The sequence below is a fragment of the Volvox carteri genome (assembly GCF_000143455.1).
Source record: "Volvox carteri f. nagariensis unplaced genomic scaffold VOLCAscaffold_72, whole genome shotgun sequence".
Lineage (NCBI taxonomy): Eukaryota > Viridiplantae > Chlorophyta > Chlorophyceae > Chlamydomonadales > Volvocaceae > Volvox > Volvox carteri.
In genome coordinates, this window is record NW_003307615.1 from 103,640 (window position 1) to 122,271 (window position 18,632).

General features: G+C 60.6%; 3 protein-coding genes across 3 annotated transcripts in view; 2 read left to right on the top strand and 1 right to left on the bottom strand.

The window, feature by feature from the left end:
- Positions 1-605: 605 nt before the first annotated feature.
- VOLCADRAFT_107629 (uncharacterized protein) lies at positions 606-4,995 on the bottom strand (the record flags this gene model as incomplete). Its single annotated transcript, XM_002957316.1, has 7 exons — positions 606-1,036; positions 1,187-1,637; positions 2,584-2,779; positions 3,310-3,512; positions 4,094-4,535; positions 4,686-4,787; positions 4,975-4,995. The coding sequence occupies 7 exons, from the start codon at positions 4,993-4,995 to the stop codon at positions 880-882; spliced, it is 1,572 nt and encodes a 523-aa protein (XP_002957362.1). The 3' UTR covers positions 606-879.
- Positions 4,996-8,236: 3,241 nt separating this feature from the next.
- VOLCADRAFT_98417 (uncharacterized protein) lies at positions 8,237-13,990 on the top strand (the record flags this gene model as incomplete). The annotated part of the gene is made up of 11 exons (XM_002957288.1): positions 8,237-8,310; positions 8,711-9,166; positions 9,336-9,444; positions 9,564-9,623; positions 10,125-10,255; positions 10,415-10,511; positions 10,943-11,005; positions 11,452-11,487; positions 11,821-12,603; positions 12,818-12,928; positions 13,271-13,990. 11 exons carry the CDS (start codon positions 8,237-8,239, stop codon positions 13,988-13,990), a joined length of 2,640 nt encoding a protein of 879 aa, XP_002957334.1.
- Positions 13,991-16,425: 2,435 nt separating this feature from the next.
- pus4 (tRNA pseudouridine synthase mitochondrial precursor) overlaps positions 16,426-18,632 on the top strand; it is a gene marked incomplete at its 3' end in the record, with an annotated part of 10,158 nt that continues 7,951 nt past the window's right edge. Inside the window, exons 1-3 of the mRNA XM_002957289.1 lie at positions 16,426-16,692; positions 17,087-17,209; positions 18,256-18,404. Coding sequence (XP_002957335.1) covers positions 16,527-16,692; positions 17,087-17,209; positions 18,256-18,404 — 438 coding nt within the window. The 5' untranslated portion in view covers positions 16,426-16,526. The remainder of the gene's footprint in view (positions 16,693-17,086; positions 17,210-18,255; positions 18,405-18,632) is intronic.

Genomic DNA, 18,632 nt, shown 5'->3' on the forward strand with positions numbered 1-18,632 from the left:
TTTGGACAGTGTGGTGGCTTTCACAGTGGGGTCGTTGTTCGATGCTTTCACAACAATCATAAAATAAATACAACTCGTATTTGAAGAACGCCCTCACGAAACTGTACTTGTTGTCCTTTAGGGCCCTATGTCACGTTAGGTCACTTATCCCGCCACTTCTCTGAGGGCATCAGCTGCGGGTTGGTTCGGATGAGTCCAAGACACCTAGACATATGTACATACATACTTACATACATAGATGCTCGTCGACTGCACGCCCTGCCATACCCTGCCGTACGCATGCCACGGCGGGCATGCCTGTTTGAGCAGCACATCTGTCTGTGGCCGCGTGTGATCCAGATTAGTCCTCGTGGTTGTTGCTGTGTCAAAACACACTGACACGCGGTGTGCTGCCTGTTGGTGTGCGGCATGTGCCGCGTGTGGGTCGGGTCTCGGCCCCCTAAGGTCATAGGAAGTGTGACTAAATAGCTGTACATGAAGCTGAGATTGAATTTCTCTCTGACCTGCGGGAGCTACCCGTACTGATCGCATTCCCAGTTCCCCCATGGTGGGGAATGCAGTTCACCCGTACACTCGTACCCCACACTAGGTTGCGTGGCTGTCCGCCACCACCAGCGGCCGAGAATGGGGGAACCCCCGCCGCCTCGGGAACCATAACGCGGTACCTGAGGCCAAAGTGTGTACGTACTGGGACGTACCTGTTATATCCCACAGCACAGCACAGCACGCCACAACATGCCCACCTGGCCGGCCCTGTGGACGGCGCCATCAATGCACCGCACATATCGTATCGACAGACACATCGCCACAGAAACAACTCAACCTGCCTCAATGCACGCTGCTGCGAGACGCAACCCGTGAGAAGAACTTAAAGACAGCTCAACCCGCGGGCCCAGCCAACCCGCCGCTGCTGCCACCACCCCCGCTACCGCCACCACCCCCACTGCCTCCGCCACTCCGCGCCTTGAAACCCATGTCCATCGCCCGGAACCGGGCCCAGCGCCGCTGCTCCGCCTCCGCATCATGGACCACGTACCTGCAGTAGGGGGCCGGCGGGTTAGCAGCTTGCGCCGTAATGTCGTAGTCTAAGCCGCAACAACTAGCCACGGTTAGAGATCTCCAAACTCTTAGACACTTCCCTCAAGGACACACCATCCTTCCTCAAACCCGCCACCCAGCCACCCACCAGTCTGGCCGAGCTACATGCGGGTTCATGCGGTAGTTCTGAAGCAGCTCATCGCCGTCGCGTACGGCCGTCGTGGACACCAGGACGAGCAGCCGTACGACTCCCCCAGGCGGCGACAGCAACTCCTCAGCCCGCAGCTCCCCAGGCAGTCTCCGCTGCTGCCGCCATCTCTGCTGCTGCTGCTGCTGTTCTGACGCCGTACTCGCGGCCACAGAGGTCGCTGCAGCCCCCACTCGGCCTCCGTGTTCCTCTACCTCGTGTTCCTCCTCATCCTCCCCGTCGCTGTCGTCCTCGCCGTCCTCGCCAGGGTCATTACCGTACGGGTCGTAGTGCAGCGGTGGTTGTACGACGGGTAGGTAGGCACGGAGCCACGGCCGCATGGCGCCCCGTGGGTCATTGAGCAGCTCCAGCGGGAGGTCCAGAGCGGCCTCCAACACGTTGGGGGATTGTCCTGAAGTAGGGGGAACATGGCACAAGTGGGGTTTTAGGATGGCTCCAGGCACAGCAAACATGCTAATCAGGCGCGGCATTGCGTCCCTGGAAAGATTTAAAGTTCGATTCCGACAAACAGCAGGACAGAAATCCCTCGACTGTAAGAGGGTGGATGGGCGGGTGCATTTCCATGTCGACGGGCGGTGGCGGACCCTATTGTAGAGATGAACCTGCGAGCGGGCCACTACACTCCGGGCAGGAGTGGAGTCCACACCGCCGTTGATCCGTACTTTACACTGGACGATGCCGGTGATGATGGTGGGGCGGTGAACCCGAACAAATCACTGACTTTGCAGAAACCGGCATACGTGGGTGATAAGCATGAGGGCGCCGTGAAACGTCCGGGAAAGCAGGGAGCGCCAGGCTAGTGGCCGCGGATGGAGCCGTACCGCAACTTCGCACAATTCTACAAAAAATCATCGCACAAGTTGCCCATGGGAGCATATGCAAAAGTCCAAGATGGATGAGTGGTGTATACAATTGCGATGGAAACTTTCAGAGGCTTTGGACGTATGCACGCACACGCACACGCACAAAGAAGACGAAGCTGATTTGCAGCTCGGACCCCGGCCGGTCGGTCGGTAGGTTGGTCGAGGCCAGACGATAGGCAGCCAGCCAGGCAAACAGTCACACTTTTGCATGGACAGATAGACATACAGAAACATACAGCGCGCACAGCGACCCACCCGCCCCCGGGTGGTTGACAAAGTGGCCCAATGCCAGGGGGTGTCGCCCCTCCAGGTACCCCAGTGCCGAGGACAGCGGACCGGACCACCTCCACCAGGGCCGTCCACTGCTGCTGCTGCTACTGCTGCTACTGCTGCTGCTGTTACTACTGCTGGCCAAGTCCCCCGTATCACTGTTGTTCCCGCTGTTGCTGCTAGGGCTGGGTCGAGGGGCCGTACTGTCGACGTCACCGCCGTGTTGAGGCCCCGCCACAGCTTTCCCACACTGTTCAGGATTCGCCGAAGAAGCGGTCGCAGCCGCGGCCTTCTCTTCCTCCGCAGCATCCCCCGGGTGGCGACATCCGCGGCCCCACGGCTTGGAGTCCACGATGCTCTGGTCGTATCGGCAGCTGAGGTAGGGGTTGTCCATGTCCACCTGGTGGGGTCGGGGGTCGGGGGTCGGGGGGGAGGGAGGGAGGGGGTCTGTGCGGTGCGGGGACCAGCGGGCAGGAGGTGGGAGGAGGGGCCCCCGGTCCGGCGGGGAGCTGTGTGGGAATGTTTTCCACGGCCCCTCTGGAAAGGGCAGCAGCCACGGACCAAACTCTCGGACATTAGGGGGTGGGACAGCAGCGGAGCTGTCAACCTTCGTTCAGGGGAGCGGGGCGGGGAGCTCTCGGCCCAGGGAAGGGGGTGGCTCCCGGGGGAAAGCGGAGCACGGCGGATGTGGGCAACGTCCTGAGGACGTCCTATCAGGAAGGGGCGCAGGCACACAGGCAACGCAGGTACTTTCGGCACAGCCGGTGCATGAAGAGCACAACACAACACACGCCAACTTAGCCGGGTAGTGGTGGTGTGGAGGGGGAACGACGAACCACGAGCGAGTGCTGGTGTGTGTGTGGAGGGGGAGGGCACTGACCGCGGACCGCCTCCCCCAACACGTCAGGGCGGGTCAGGAGGTGGACCAACCGCTACCCCACTCCTCCTCAACCCGGCATCCAACGCCAGCACCAACTTCACCACCAACTTCATCACCAGCACCAGGAAGCGCTCGGGTCGTGCCTTTGGGAAATTTGGCATGTGTGCAAGCTGCGTCCTGCCGTACAGGACTCCAGGGAAGATGGCCACGATAGCTCCCGGCCGGGCCTCACCGCGCAGGAACAGTCCCGTGCCTGACGATGATGATGACGATGGCGAGGATGACGAGGATGATGTTATGATAAATCCAGGGAGGGGCGGCCGAGGAGGGGTGGGGAAGGGAAAGGGGGGTTGGATGTAATATAGCCACAGGGGTGACCCGCGTGCGTTCGTGTATGTGTGTATGTCTGTTTGTGTGTGACTGACACGGCGTGTCGGGTATCCTCCCCATCCTCATGTCATGTGCACCCACGTGCGTCAAATCAATGAGCATCTATCTAAAGAATCTTAGAGCTATGGTCAGGCAAGTCAGGTGTTTGTGGCAGTTGCGTACCGCGACACACCGGAACAGCAGGGGAGGATGGAAAGGGTAACGGCACTGCCGACGACGTCCAACGTTGCGGACTGCTGCTGCTGTTGATGTCCGCAGCAACAGCGGATAATGCACTGGCTGGCGGTGGCTGGGGTGGCTGGTGGCACCTCAAACTCCCCCGTAACCCTCCGTACCCTCCATATCCCCCCCCCTCACGACTTGAGTCCATCTTCCCGGCTCCTCACACATCATCATATCCGCGCCAATATCACACCACACCAGCACACCTTGTCCCGCGCACACCTGAATCCGGGTGGGGGACTGAGGACGGTCCCAGCTCCAAACGGAAACCGATACGCCGCTGAAGCGCCTCCGCGACCTGCTGCTGACTCAGAAACACACCACCATCTCCATCACCGTCAGCGCACCGCGACGATGACCGCCTCCCCACTTCATGCCGCCACCCACTGAGCCCGGAGGAAGCCCCCGCGCGCAAGGAGTTGTCGTTTCCCACCACCGCCGCTCCCGCTGCCGGTGACAATGTCATTCCGGCTGTTGCTGCTGTTGCTGCTGCGCGGTTGGTCCTGGACCGCCCTGAGTAGCTGGATGGCCAAGAGGAGGGGGAGGGGCGGGCTGTGAGGCTGCGGATGAGTTTGCTGAAACCCGACGCCTCCCGCTCCCGCCGCCGCCGCTCGCGGAGGTGAGCCGCCGTCAGGGCATCCGCCGCGGCGCAAGGGTCGCCGGCCTGAGGATGGAGGAGGGGCCGCAGAGGGAATGAAGCAGCCACACAGTCACACATTACGTTGCAAGTGTGCGTGCGTGCAGGGGTTGGACTTCCGTGCCTTGCGGATCTGTGTTTCGGTATGCGCTTTTTGCGGGGTAACGTTCTCTGTACCTGTTGCAGAATGTCGTGCAGCGCCTCGGCCACTCCGACGACCTGCAGCTGTAATGCCTTCTGCACCTCCCGCCTGATGGAGGATGGCTCCAGGGACTGGCTCTGGAAGGGGAATCACATCGGGTAATCACATCGAACGTCCTGAACCGCTCGCAGCCATAAAAATACGAAGTGGTGTGTTAAAAAGTGAGGGGGAAAAATAATGGTCAACGGGAGGGAATGTGGGAGTCACGCAGCAGGAAAGAACAGGGGAGTTGGAAACAGGAAATGTGTACGTCCCGCCGCCTACCTCGAGGAGCATTTTCGGCATGTTTACGGACTTGCCCTGGGCAGCAGCCTTGTGGAGCCGTGTTAGGATGTAAAGGCGCTGCATGTCCAGCTCCTGCTGCTGCTGCCGTGCTTTCGGCAAGCTAACCATCCCGACTACCCACGACGCAAAGCGACTGGACATTAATGCGCGCCACATCTTGCGCAATCTTCCACTTAGCTTCCATACAGTGGGAGAAGAAGTCCAGGTGCAAGGGGAATTCAGCAGTGGTTACAATGCCATCTTGATGAACCGGAACAGTCTGGGCAGGAGCGAAAACTCCTAACGCGAGCTTACGAATATCTATGTTTCCGCCTGAGCTTGAGCAGAAATGTGAGCTCGTACATAACTGAAGCAGAGATCGTTATAGATTCTCGTTGGTATTGCACCAGGAAATGCACCAATGCCACAGGTACGCCTCTGTTGAAAGCCTTTCAGGTTCAGATTAACTCACTTATTTAAAATCCTGCTTTAAATTTCTGCTATTATGTCAAGAATGTCTCTGGTGCAGCTGTCGCCAGTCGCAACAGGGCCCCTGCCGACACGTTTACGAGGAAACGCCAAAGCCTTCTCTGTCGCCCACATAAAGTAAGCCTCCATTAGTGGGCTCCCTTGCACAAGCGCCTAACGAGCAAGTCCTACGCCCTGCCGTTACGAGCCTTTCCGCCACAGCACCTTCACACACTATCCTACGCCTTCCTCGCCCTCACGATGGCAATATCAAATCCCCTAACTTGCGTCACATCTCATACCCGTCGTACAGATGCTCCTCTTCGCAGCAACATGCCCCTTGCTGCTTCGGCCCGGACGGCCTGGAATGCAACCTGCCATCGGGGCGCAAGTTCCACACATCTCAACAGCAGCAGCAGCAGCAGCAGCAGCAGCGGCAGCCCCTTGAAGAGGCGCGGGCACTGAGCCCATTGGCCCCGCTGGCTGTGGTGCTGCGGACTAGCCTCTTCCTCGCCACGACGGTCGTGATGCTGGTACGGCACACGCTGGTCCCCCTTGCGCACCCACTGCCAACACACTCTTCAAATGAAGGGCGACAGCATTACTGATGTTGCAGCAGTACCAGCAGTAGCAGTAGCACCACCAGCTGGGAGCGCGCCAGTGGCTCCCGCCCAACTGTGGGTCGCAACACAGCCATGCACCTCCACAATATCCATTCGACGTCTCACTCACACACACACATACGATTTGCAAGGCAGCAGGCAGCAACTCCCCTTTTCTCCTCACCCACCTTCCTCCCAAACACCACACGCATACACACCCACCTCTTGCATCCCCCTCTCCCCCCCTCCACATCTCAGCTCTTTTCCTCCCCCTCCCCCCCCCCTCTCCACCCCATCAGGCCCCCTCCTCCCCCTCCCCTGCTCTGGCGCGGATGGAGCTGCCCAACAAGGAAGTGGATGACGCCACGTCACCGCTCGTGCAGAGTGAGCACCGAACATAGCTGCTACTGCTATTGTTAGTAATGCTGCTGCTGCTGCTGTTGCTGCTGCGCTATGAACGGCTGACTGAATGGCTGACTGACCGACAAACCGACAGAACATCCGCGTGGAGGTTGGAGCGGGGAAGCACCTCCGCTGCTGATAGGGACCTTCCGCACCTCGCGTCCGCCGCACTGCCACCCACTGCCACCCACCCGTCCCCACAACCCCACATACCCACACCCACCCGTTCCCACAACCCCACACCCACATACCCACACCCACCCGTTCCCACAACCCCACATACCCACATACCCACAACCCCACACCCACATACCTACCCACACCCACATACCTACCCACACCCACATACCTACCCACACCCACACCCACATACCCACACCCACATACCCACCCTTTCCCACAACCCCACATACCCCCCCCACCCGTCGCCTCAGAGTTGCTAAAGCAGACGGAGGAGAACCGGGAGCGCTACAAGCGGGAGCGGCTGCAGGACTACTACCGCAGAAATTTCAAGGTGATGATGATGGTGACGGCAAAGAGGAATTAGGCGGCGGCGGCGTAGGAGGACTGGTCAAGGAGGGTGGAAAAGGATGGGGGTTTGGTCTTATGGGCTGTTGTTGCTGTTATTGTCAGCTTGCCGTACTGTCTCTCTTCTAGCTTTCTCAACCCATCTCCCCCTCACCTCTTATCTATGTCTTGGTTCAGGAGTACTTTGAGTTCGAGGCCTCCAGCGCCAAGGTCGCCCGGGCCCGGGGACTGAGCACCGAGTCTCAGGAGGCCATTGCCAGGTGGCTCCAGGAAAACAAATAAGGGGGAGCTGTGGCGTTGGAGGAGGTGGTGGAGGTGCATTCACTCAGGGCTGATTGACCTGTCTGTCTGTCTGTCTGTCTGGGTGGATGGATGGATGGATGGATGGATAGATGACAGGGCAGATGGATGGTGGTGGTGGTTGCAGTCCCCTAGTCGAATTAGGTCTTGGTGACAGTGCCTCGACGGCGAGGCCGAAACCCATACTTCAGGCACGTGCACGCCAGCCGCCGTGGCCGTACAGTACGGCACCATGCCAGTTGGATCGTCCCACATCCATGCTGGCAGTGCGAGCCGACATCTGTGCAAGGGCGAGGATTGCGTGAAGGCCGGCTAGGGGCTGAGAGATGCCGGGAAGGCCGATGCGCCGGAAAGAGTTGGGGACTTGAAAGAGGACTGGGAGTAGCTACAAAGTCCATGGTAGGTCAAAAGGATGATGCATGCGGTGGCCTGCCACGCGCTGGATCCCTGAGGCAATGAGGGTCATGGCGGGTTCAACGCCCGGAGGCCAAAAATCCGCCTATATGGCCATGAAGGGGAGACTCTATGCAAAAATACAAGGGCGCAAGGTTTGTACCGGTCCAAAACGTTATACGTGCCAAACTTGTAAAATGCAGTAAAGCATTATTCAGGTCTTAACTGCCAGCGGTACGACAGGATGACTACTTTTTGCAGCTTTTCACTCGGCAGCCCAACCACGAATCTACGGTATTGTATTTAGAGTGGATATACCATCAATACGCATGGATGGCATAGCCTGGCCAAGTACAGTGCCAGACTGGGCGCAAGCTAGGCAGCAATTTCACACTTTTTGCGAGGGAATTGTCAGCCTTGCGGGACAACTATTGCAAGACCCTCACACACCGGATTACAGTAAAGGCAGGCGTCGGACATCTTCCGGCACCCGTCGTCATAGAATGGCGCAAATTCTGCTGGCGGCTTTGCCTGCTGCCCTGGGCACATGGATTATGGCAGCAAACTTAATGTCTAAAGATGCTACTTCAATTGTTCTCCCTCCACAGCTGCAAGCGCTTGTGGATGCTCTGCTAGGCGTACGGTGAGCCCAAAACCCATCGCAGCCAGCGGAATGGCTGTCTGGCAACGGCGCATGTCACAAACCGCTCCCTGCAACCAACTCTATCCATCGTCATCCGCAATCGCTTCTCTTCCCAATTGTGCGTTTTCACGTTCACCCTCCCCACATGCAAGCGTTTTCACCTTTTGGGTTGCCCTCCGCCCCTCTCCCGTGCCCTTCCAGCCCTTGGCCTCCTCCAGCTAACCACAGCTCTCAGCACGAGCATGGACAACTTGCCAGATCGCAACGTGATGCAAGTACCACCCAACACCAAATCGCAAACAGAGCCGCTGAAACCGCCACCTAGCACCTGCTAAAACCAAATCACCGCCTGCTAAACGCCTTTGCGACCCCCGCTGGCCCCCCCCTCTGGGCCCCACAGCTCCCGCCGCCGGCAGGCGCAGCGCCGCCGCGTGGCCAGTCACCTGGCGCCTCTAACATTGGAGCGCGACTGGCTGTTCGGCGTCCTGCCGCCCGCCGTCACCGCCAACGTGCTCGGCCGCCTGGACCCCCTGAGTCGCAAGGCCCTTAGGGCAACATGCCGCCGTACACGCCTCTGCGTCAACGGCGCCACCTGCAGGCTGCTGCTGGACGGTCGCGGCCTCCGCCGCTTCTCCATCGCACCGCTCCACGTGCTCTTCCCGCAGCTCAGAGAGCTGCAGCTAGCGGGGTCATCGTCATTGGCGGCGGCGGCGGCGGCTAGCGGCGGCGGCGGCAGGATTGGTCGAGGATGTGGCGGAGGCGGAGGCGGTGCTGGTGGTCCCGCGCAGCTGTTGGCGTTACTGGAATCAGGCGCTCTGGCGGGATTGCCCTCCCTGGAGCTCGTAGACCTCAGCAGGTAGCAAAAAAGGTACATGTACCTGTCTGTATGCCTGCCTGTATGTATGTCCGCCCCTTCTGAACCCCTCCAAATCCCCTTCCCGGCATGGGACCCGCTACCACATGCTGCCAGGTGGCGCCGACCCGCCTGCTGCTTCTCCCGCCGGGACTGGCGCTACCTCACTGAGGCGCTGGAACACAGAGGCGGAAGGGGGGAAGGAGGGGGAGGAGGGGGAAGGGGGGGAGGGAGAGGCACGTCTACTGCCGCTACCGCCGCCACTGGCGGTGGAGGCGCAGGTGGATGCGGTTGTAGCGGCTTCGGCAGTAGCTCCCGCGACGTTGCGCGTGCCCCTCTCCGATTAAGGTTGGACTGGCGGGTGCTGCCCCTGAGCTCTGTGTGGCTCCCGCCCGAGCAGCTCCCTAGCTGGCGGGAGGTGGCGGTGGCGGTGCGGGAGATGGCCAGGAGGGCCCCACAGGTAATTGGGGGGGGGGGCTGGGGGCCCCGGGGGGGGTGTTGGGGGGGAAAGGTTGGGGAATTAGGGGGCAAGAGAGGTGGGGGAGGAGGCATGTTGAACTTGGGGTTTCGCCGTGACCGCCTCAGGAACACATAAAAAACACACACGCAAACAGACACGAACGGCCCCTTTCTTCACGCTCCCCCGCCTGCCCGTCCGGGGGGGGGGGAGTCCCGGTGCATGGCCCCAACAAACATCTCCTTTGGGGGAAGGGGCCGGAGGGGGATCCTGCTGGAGATGAAATGTGTGTGTGTGTGTGTGTGTGCATGTGGATCTCATGTTGCTGAGTTTGAGTGTGTGTATGCGGAGGGGGGGAAGGGGCGAGGGCGAGGAAGGGGGAGGGGGAATGTGGCTGATTGCCGATCCGCAGCCGTCTCAACCACACCCCCACCTCAACCCCAGGGGAGCGGAGACCGCAGAAAATGACCTGAAGGGTGCATCTGTATGTCGGTATGTGCGCAGGTGCGACTGGAGCTGGAGGGTCCCCCCGTGTCGCTCCCGGGCCCGGCGGCTCTGAGGTACTTCCCCGGGGCTGTGGGGGTGAGGAGGCTAGCAGTGCAGGTGGAGACGGCCCCCCCCTGGGCTCTACACAGGTAGGGGGGAAAAGGGTTTTTTTGGGGGGGGGGAAAGAGAGGGGTTGGGGTTTCGATTCCAACGCGTCCCTGCCGCCGGCTCGTGTAGTGGCGGTGCTCCTTCCCCCTCGGTTCTTCCCACCGCCCGAGTTATCCGAACTCCCCCCGCCTCACCCTCAGGTTCGACAATTTGGCCACATCGCTACAGGGTGTACGACAATTAACGTTGAGGCTGCCTGAGGATGTACGGCCAGGGGTGGTGCTGACGGCCATGCAGGTGGCGGGGAGGGGCTGGCTGGGCGGAGAGTTGGGCAGTAAACCGGGAAGAAAACGCCTGGTCTCGTGTTTGGTTTCGTGTCGAAGCACATGTGTGTGTGTGTTTTACCCCTTTCCCTTCCCCACGTGCCTGTGTTGGTGTATTTGTGTTGGCGATCCCGTCATGACGTGTTGCCAGGTGTTCACTGACCTGTCCTTTTTCTTCACCCCTTTCCCTTCCCCACCACATGGGGGGTGGGGGCATGGCCCGGGGCCCTTAGTGCTGCCTGATGATACTATTCGTGGTTCTCCACACGTGTGTGTATTTCCCCCTTTTCCCTCCCCCCCTTTCTTCACGGACGCCTTTCGGTCAGTTCTACGTTTGATACACTCTTGCCCTGGCAGCAGCTTCAATCGTGTGTGGTTCGTCTTTCCCCCGTTTCCCCCCTTCAGTCCATGTGCTACCTGGACCAGCTGGCGCTGCCCGCCAGCACGCTAGGAGATGAAGACCTGGAGGTGAGGAGGCGGAGGGAGGGGAGGAGGGGAGGGGAGAGCCCCAACTCGCCATTTCCGATAGTAGACCCCCTCCCGGTCCCCTCCCCCCCACCACCACTACAAGCCCATCACGTGTCCCACCCGCACCCACCCGGGTCAGGTCCAGAGGCACTAGGGACGTTGTTACCCACTAGCTCGCCCCGCCGGAGACCCCTGGGGGCCCCTCCCCCCCCACACACCCCGGCCCGGCCCGGCCCCCGCTGCCCCGCTGCGACTGTCCTTTGGTAGCGTGAGTCCTTCCCGTCCTTATGTCCCCTTGTAAGGGGGGCGGGGAGGGGAGGGGAGGGGCGGGGCGGGGAGGGGCTGGCGTCGTCTTGATGTGACTTTTTTCCCACGCTGCTTTTTTGTCTGTTTGTTGGTTGGTTTGTTGGTTAGATCAATGATTTGCTGGTTGTTTCCCTCCGCAGCCTCTCGCCCGCCTACGAACACTCCATACCCTTCTGGTGAGTCGCGGCGGGGAGGGAAGGGTGGTGTGTGTGTGTGCGTGTGTGTGGATGTGCATGCTAATGGGGTGTGAGGCGTAGGGGTGTGGTTGCGATGTGGGTCGGGTATTGCTCGTGCTGCGTGTGTATGTATGTATGTATGTATGTATGTATGTATGTATGTGTGCTTGCTGTGTGATGGAGGACTGGGTTTGGGCCTTATGGGGGAATGACCCACCTCCTTGGAGCTGGTTGTCCACGGCGGCAAGTATGTCGGTATGTCGCCTGTGGCGCCTTTCCTTCCGGGCCCTGTGCGCCTCTCTTGCCGCCACGACTGTCGCCACCGCGGTCTAGGTGGGAGGCCTAGTGTTGCGGGGAGATGCGGCGGCGGCCGGCGCCACCAACACAACTACTGCCAATACAACTACCGCCAGTGGCGGCAGAGGCGGCGGCGGCGGCGGCGGTCCTGTCCGCCCTTCCCTGGAGCGCCTGATCGTGAGCCACCGCCTGGAGGTGGACCCGCATCTGGGGCTGCTGCCGCTACTGCCCGCGTTGTCCGCTCTGGGAGTGCACATGCAGGCTTTGACGCGGCCGGTGCAGCTACTGCCGCGGCCGCAGCCACCACCGCCGCCGCCGCCGCCGGCGGCTCCCCTTCCGCCGCCGCCGGGTCCTCAGCATCTGTGGCAGGAGCTGGTTCAGCACCAGCTGGCCATGATGGTAGGACCGGCGGCGGAGCCGCCGCCGCCACCGCTGGCAGACGCCTGGGCAGCACCCCTGCCGCCGCCGCCGCCGCTGCCGCCGCCACCGGCGCCACCACCGGTAAACCTGCGTGAGCTTTGCCTCATGTACCGCAAGCGGCCGAAGGGAGAGGGGGGCCGGGGAAGGGCCATGTGGGACTGGGACCGCATGGCGGGGTTGGCGGCGGCGGCAGCGGCGGCAGCGGCGGCGCCAGGGGAGCAGCAACAGGGGCTGGCGGCGGCGGCGGCAAATGGGTCGGTGTGCGACTCCCACGTTGCGGCGGCTGACCTGGCAGCGCAGGCGGCGGAGTTGCCGACGCTGCAGCGACTGCGGTTGTGGCGCTGTCCCAGCCCCGGCAGTGCGCTGCGGCTCCTAAGGCCCGTGGCAGATAAGCTGCAGGTCTGTATGTCTGTATGTCCGTGTGTGCCCTGTGTGTGTGTCTGTCTGCGTAAAGGATAATTCTTGATCTCGGCATTGGCAAGCACAATATAAAAAGTGTTGGCTGATACTTTGATATTCCTTTTTCCATCATCATATCATCATCATTATCATCATCAGAATGTCCGATATAACCCCTGGGTGAAATTTCCCCTTCCTCCTCCCATTGATGCAGCTGCCGCTGGTGTTGTTGGAGCTACACGACTTGGGGCCGCCGGGGGCGGACAGAGGGGCGGCGAACCGCACGGCGGCGGCGGCGGCGGCGGCTGGAGCCCCGTCCATGCCGGTGTGTGGGCGCGCGGGTGGGAAACATGACTGTAGAGTCCTCTGATGAGATTTCTAGGAGTCGTTTTAAATGCATTCAGCAATTGCTTCGGTCGGCGATTGCCCTGTGGGGCGTTGTCTCTAGTCATGTGTTGTGATGTGATGTGATGTAATCTGCGGGTAGCCGGGGCGACGGTGTGGTTCGTCTGCGGGGTCACCGAAGGCGATTGGGCGTTCTGTTGCAGACTGTTGCAACACTGGACTGAACGACCCTCCGCGGGTTCCTCCGCGGGTCCCGCGGTGGCGCTTTAAGAAGCTGAGCCGCACGCGGGTGCGGTGCTGTGCGGGGTGTGTGTGTATGCAGGCGGACAGGATCCATGAGGGTAATGTGGAGAGCGAAGAGGAGGAGGAGGAAAGCAGCGGTAGCGCTGAGCTCGAAGAGGGGGAAGACGAGGAGGAGGAGGAGGAGGGTGAGCGGCAGGGTGGCGCCGCGGCCGCAGTGGAGACCCAGGCGGAGGCAGGCAGCGCCGCAGGCGTGGCGGTGTCGGTGGTGGAGGTCGGACAGGGGGACCCTGTACGGCCTTCCGCTACAGCGGCGGCGGCGACGGCAGCGGCAGTAGCAGCAGTTGACGATGAGTTGGATCAGCCGGCTCTGCTGACGTCATTGCTCACGTCACGAACGTGGCGGACCCCCTCCGATCAGCTGGCTTCGCTGCTGCTGGGCAGCTGCCGTACACTGACGGTGGCGGGTGGCCACCCGACGCTGCTGCGGTCTCTCGCGAGCGTCGGCCGAACTGCGGCCGCCGCCGCCGCCGCCGCCGCATCCCCGGCATCGCCGTCTTCGCCTTCAGGGCCAAACCATTGCTCTTCCGCTGCGGCGGGCGTGACGACGCAGCGGCTATTCGTACGACGGCAACCCGGTTTGGACGAGCAGCTGTTACGGCAGTTGATGGGAGGACTGTCCGGGTTACAGGTGCTCGGGGTGGCGGGTTGTCCGGGTGTGGGTGTGTATGACGCAATGCGGGTGCGGCGGGAGGCACGGACACGCGCGTCGTTGAGCGTGGTGTGGACGTGGGAGGCGTAAGGGTGCGGGTGGGGGGGTTCTGTTGGGATCTGGAGCTGCACACATTCGGCTATCCCCTCAACTCCCCGGCGCATTTCCTCAATAGCAGGTGCCGACGGATGTGCAGTTGTGACGTTTATGCACAAAACGTAAAGGCACGGCACGTGTGGGTGCGCGCGCGTGTGTATGTGTGGCGGGGTAGGTGGAGAGTGGAAAGGGGGGAGAGACGAACCACGAGCGAGTGAAGCTGCTGCCAGGAGGAAATACTGCTGCGGCCGATGTGCAGGAAGTGGACAACTGACCAGTCGGCGGATGTGAAGAAGCAGTCCAGTCGCGATTTGATGTAGTGATGACGACAGAGGAAAACTACCTACCTAGCCGCCAAGAGTAAATTCATTAGGAGCGGAAGAAGAGCAGTAGACCGAAGCCGTAGGTGGAGAGGGGGACGGGGGGGAATGGGGGGTTCACATGCGGTTGGAAAGGGCTCGCGGACATGGCGGTGGTGCAGGACGGCCTTTGGTGTCTTTCATTCCTCGCAGCGGTGCACTGCTGTCTTCTGTCGTACCTTGCATTGGAGCGGGACATTGGGGGGTTTTGAGCAGTCGGGTGTGTGGATGGATGCGGGGGGTTAGTGGGGTGCCGAGCACGCACCCGAGCGGACATTCAAAATGAACGGATGATATCGTTAAAAAGGAAATAAAACCGGGGAAGTTGGAGAGAGCTTCTTTGGAGAACCGAAAAGGGCTCTCGGCCGAGGTACGTCAGCCAGCAGTCGCCCCCCGCAGTGTTCCGCTGGGGAGGCTGTACGGCACTGGGCTGCAACAGGAAGCAGGGACGGCGCGTTGTGTTTGGATTACATATATACGCGCGGACTATTTCTTGTGGGTATAGCTGCGGGGTGAGGGCCGGGTGCGGCGGCCGGCGGCGTTGGAGTGATGTGTGAGTGAGTGTCGGGTGTGTATACACGGTGCGCTGCTGAGGCGCCAATTCAAATGTATGGACGGTGCATTGCGCGCCGCCTGCATCTCAACAAGGACAGCTGAGCAGGTATAGCCTACTGGCAGTGCGCGAACCCAGTTGCCCATTGCCAGTCGAACTGGAAAATAGGACATGTAAGAGATGTTATGTGAGCGTGAGACGGAGCGGAGCAGAAGGCAAGGAGGGAAGTGCTGCTGGAGCAGTTGGCATTGATGGGCTGGAAAAGATATGCGGAGAGTGTGGCGATGAGCTGAGCCATAAGTAGCTATTCCAGTGAAGTCCAACAGCGGAGAGACGATGTGGACTGTATGTCGTGACGCTACCGGTCCGTGTGTAGAGGGTTTATAATGGTCACAGAGTTGGTGTTGATAAGAGTTGAAAAAATAGTAATTTATCGTCTGACGGCAGCTGAGGGGCGAGAGGCAGTACCCCCACTTGGCGGTGGGGGTGGGTGGCGGTGCTGGCCCGTTAATAAGGGAATGCTCGGGTGCACTTGACGCCACCGGTGACGGTGACGGTGGCGACCACGACAACGACTTGGCGACGGTCGAGGTTGCCTGCCTCCATGCGCGGGACTCAACGCCCACTTCTTTGGCAAGGGATGATGTGTGGGGTGGGGGGCTGGGGGGGTGGAGGGTGGGGTGGGGGGAGACGAACCACGTGAACGAGCGAAGCTGATGCCAAGGAGGGTATGGACTGATACGCCAGAAGGTGGTGGGGTGGGGACCAGGCTGAGCGGAGCAGATGTTCAGCTCCTTTTGCTCCGTCGCCCTTTCCGTTTTCCGTCGTCGGAGCATTCTTCGGATTGGCAACACGAACCGGAACATGACTTAGGCACAGGCGCCACTGCTGAAGGGTGGGTCGTACATTCACACACATATAATAGAGTAGACCCATTAGAACATGCATCGTCGGATTTTATATTTCCCCGGGGAGATTAGCCATCAGCGATACATACGAACGTGGGACATCGCCGAGCACTGATTTGTTGTCAGGACGATGGGGGTGACAGCGGTGCGGCTTCCTTCAATGACATTGAAAGCCCACTTTTCGTATCACGTGTTGCCATACCGTGCTGGCCGTACGGTCCTCTTACGGCCAACATATGCGGGCATGGGCAACGGGTTTTCTCGGATCCCGGGCGGATAGTCTCATCCTTTTATGTTTTCCCTTTGGCAGGTAGAGAGGAGACGTGATTGGCCCTCAGGGAACATAATGAACTGGAGGTGCTGTTAAAGATGGGGTTCCACCAAGAAAATCCAGGTTTCTGGGTTTGGGTATAACTGCAACGCCGTTGCTCAAGTTAGGTTATGATTATAGTTAAAAAAAACCATTATCAAGGATTTACCTGACGACTTGACGCTCGCGTCTGTCAAGCTCAACACTTCGTACCTGGATCGAGCTCCTCACAAACGGACATGAGCAAATGCAAAATCTCTTCAAGAACGTTTTGGTCACGTTTCATACTCGACCGATTTCGCTTACTTGCTGTGTGCTGAATTGCCTTGCGGCGGACGCATGGCTGTCCGCACAGAGCTCTCGGCTGCTAGTACGACGCCTCTTTAACTCAGGCTCTTTAATGATATCCATGGCCGAAAACGCAACTCGACCGCGGGCGGAGCTTTTACAGCTCCTACAGGCCCTGACAAACCAAGCGGCGGCCGATGACAGTTTACCGCTGCGGGACCTCGCGGATCAGCTCGCTTCTCTCGCGGAGCAGATGCGAATAGCAAGCAACAACACTGGTGAGGATAAAGCTGCTCCTAAACCACGGGTCAGTGAAGCCTCCACGCTGTACCTCGCCCCTCACTTTTGGCTCCCTCCCACCACCGCACGGAACCAAACCATTCGCTTCAATCCATCTTCCGCCCGTCCCCGCGTATCTGGGCCCTCTATCCTTCCCTAAATCATCGTGCAAGCTCAACAGTCCAGGACAACCTTCTCATCCTCTTGTGTTCTATCCTTCCCTCCCACATCCCCCAACCCCGGAACACATGGCCCCTGGGTCTCAAAACCCGCACACACGTTGGCTTGCTCCAGCCCACTTGACCACGTCAGCATCCGGGCCTGCCGCCACCTCCGGCTCCCCCGTAGTCACCCCCGCCCCCGCCGCCGCAAACACCGCCACATCACCATCAGGCCTAGCAACCGACGGCGGCGGCTGCGGTGCCGCGGCTGGGGCGGCCACGGCCGCCAGGCCACTGGTGGTTGACGGGTCGGCGGAGGCGACCACCGGGCAGCCCGCTAAGAAGCAGCGGAGAGGTACGACATAGCAGATTGCCTTAAACCTCGTAAACGCCTATTCATGCGTCTCCCCGAAACTTTTCCGCACGTGTGAAGGCACCGTTGCCCGCCAGTCCCGTATTGCTGCTGCTGCTGCTACTGTATTGTTGGGGGTGGGGTTGTGCGTGCATCTGGGTACATCGTGAAAAGGGGAGGTGAGAAATCGTCCGACGACTTCCACGGAATGGAAGCGTTTTCCCCACCCCGACCAGCCCGGCTCCGCGCAGGGGGCCGGGCCGTTCCCCCCCTCCCCGCCACCACCACTGGTGCCCAACCCGTTCCGCGCCCTCGGCCGTGACTCCTGGATTGCGTTGTGCGCGGGGCTACGTCGGCGCTGAGAGTTATGGGGGCCGGGTACAGGGCTGGGGGACGATCTCTCTGGGGGGCGATCTCTATTGCCTCCGTCTCTGTTTTTACCAGGTCCCGGCTGGGCCCCACGGGGTCGCCGTCATTGCTGTTCTCCGTTCTCCCTCTCCCTGACCGCATCCCGCACACCTCCCGTACGCGGCGTACATGTGTCACCCCTCTCGCCAGTCTCCCCACCTCGGCAACCTTCCTCGCCAGTCGCCCCGGTGGCAGTGGGACTAAATCCCCGGGAGCGACCCCGGTCTCGCACGTGCGTGCGTTTCCCGAAAGACAAATACACACACATACATACATACACGTAACCCGCACGTAGACACGTGAACTGCTTACAACTAGGAATTCATTTACATACAGACATACATACAGACACGCAATAATTCGCACACACCCACCAAGTCGCACACCCTCGCTTGCCCCACTTCGTCCTCTTCTTCGCGCACTCGGAAGAAAGCTCGCCGACGGAAACAGCAGCTGTTGCAGCTGCTGCTGCTGCTGTTCCCGTTGCCGTTGCCGTTACTCGGGCTTCCCTTCCCACCATCAGGGGGTTATCGGCCCATCCTTGGCATCAGCTTCTCTCCCTTCGTGTTTCGTCTTGTCCCCCCCCCCACCGACCGGCCCCCACCTACTGCGTCCCGGCCACCCAACCCCCCCACCACCAGCCCCCCGGGAGTTCGATTTCAGCCGCTACCGCACTCGCTTCGTGGCTCTGGAGCTCATGTATGTGGGGTGGAGCTATCAGGGTTTCGCTCGGCAGGACAACACGGAGAACACGATAGAGGCGAGCAGCGTGAAGCGGGGTTGGGGTGGGGTAGGGTGGGGTGGAGGGGAAGTGAAACCCGCAAATGGAAGGGGTGGGCATGTAGTGGTGGGGGCTGAGGAGGTGTGTGGCTTGGGGCCTGTGGTGTCACTTGGTCTGTGTCCCGTCCTGCGTCACGTGGGGTTTAGTGGGGCGGGGGCCCCCGGAGCAAGGGGGGCCCAGAGGGGCGGGGACGTGAATGCGGTGTATACTGACTGTTCTAGTTCCCACGCATGTCGC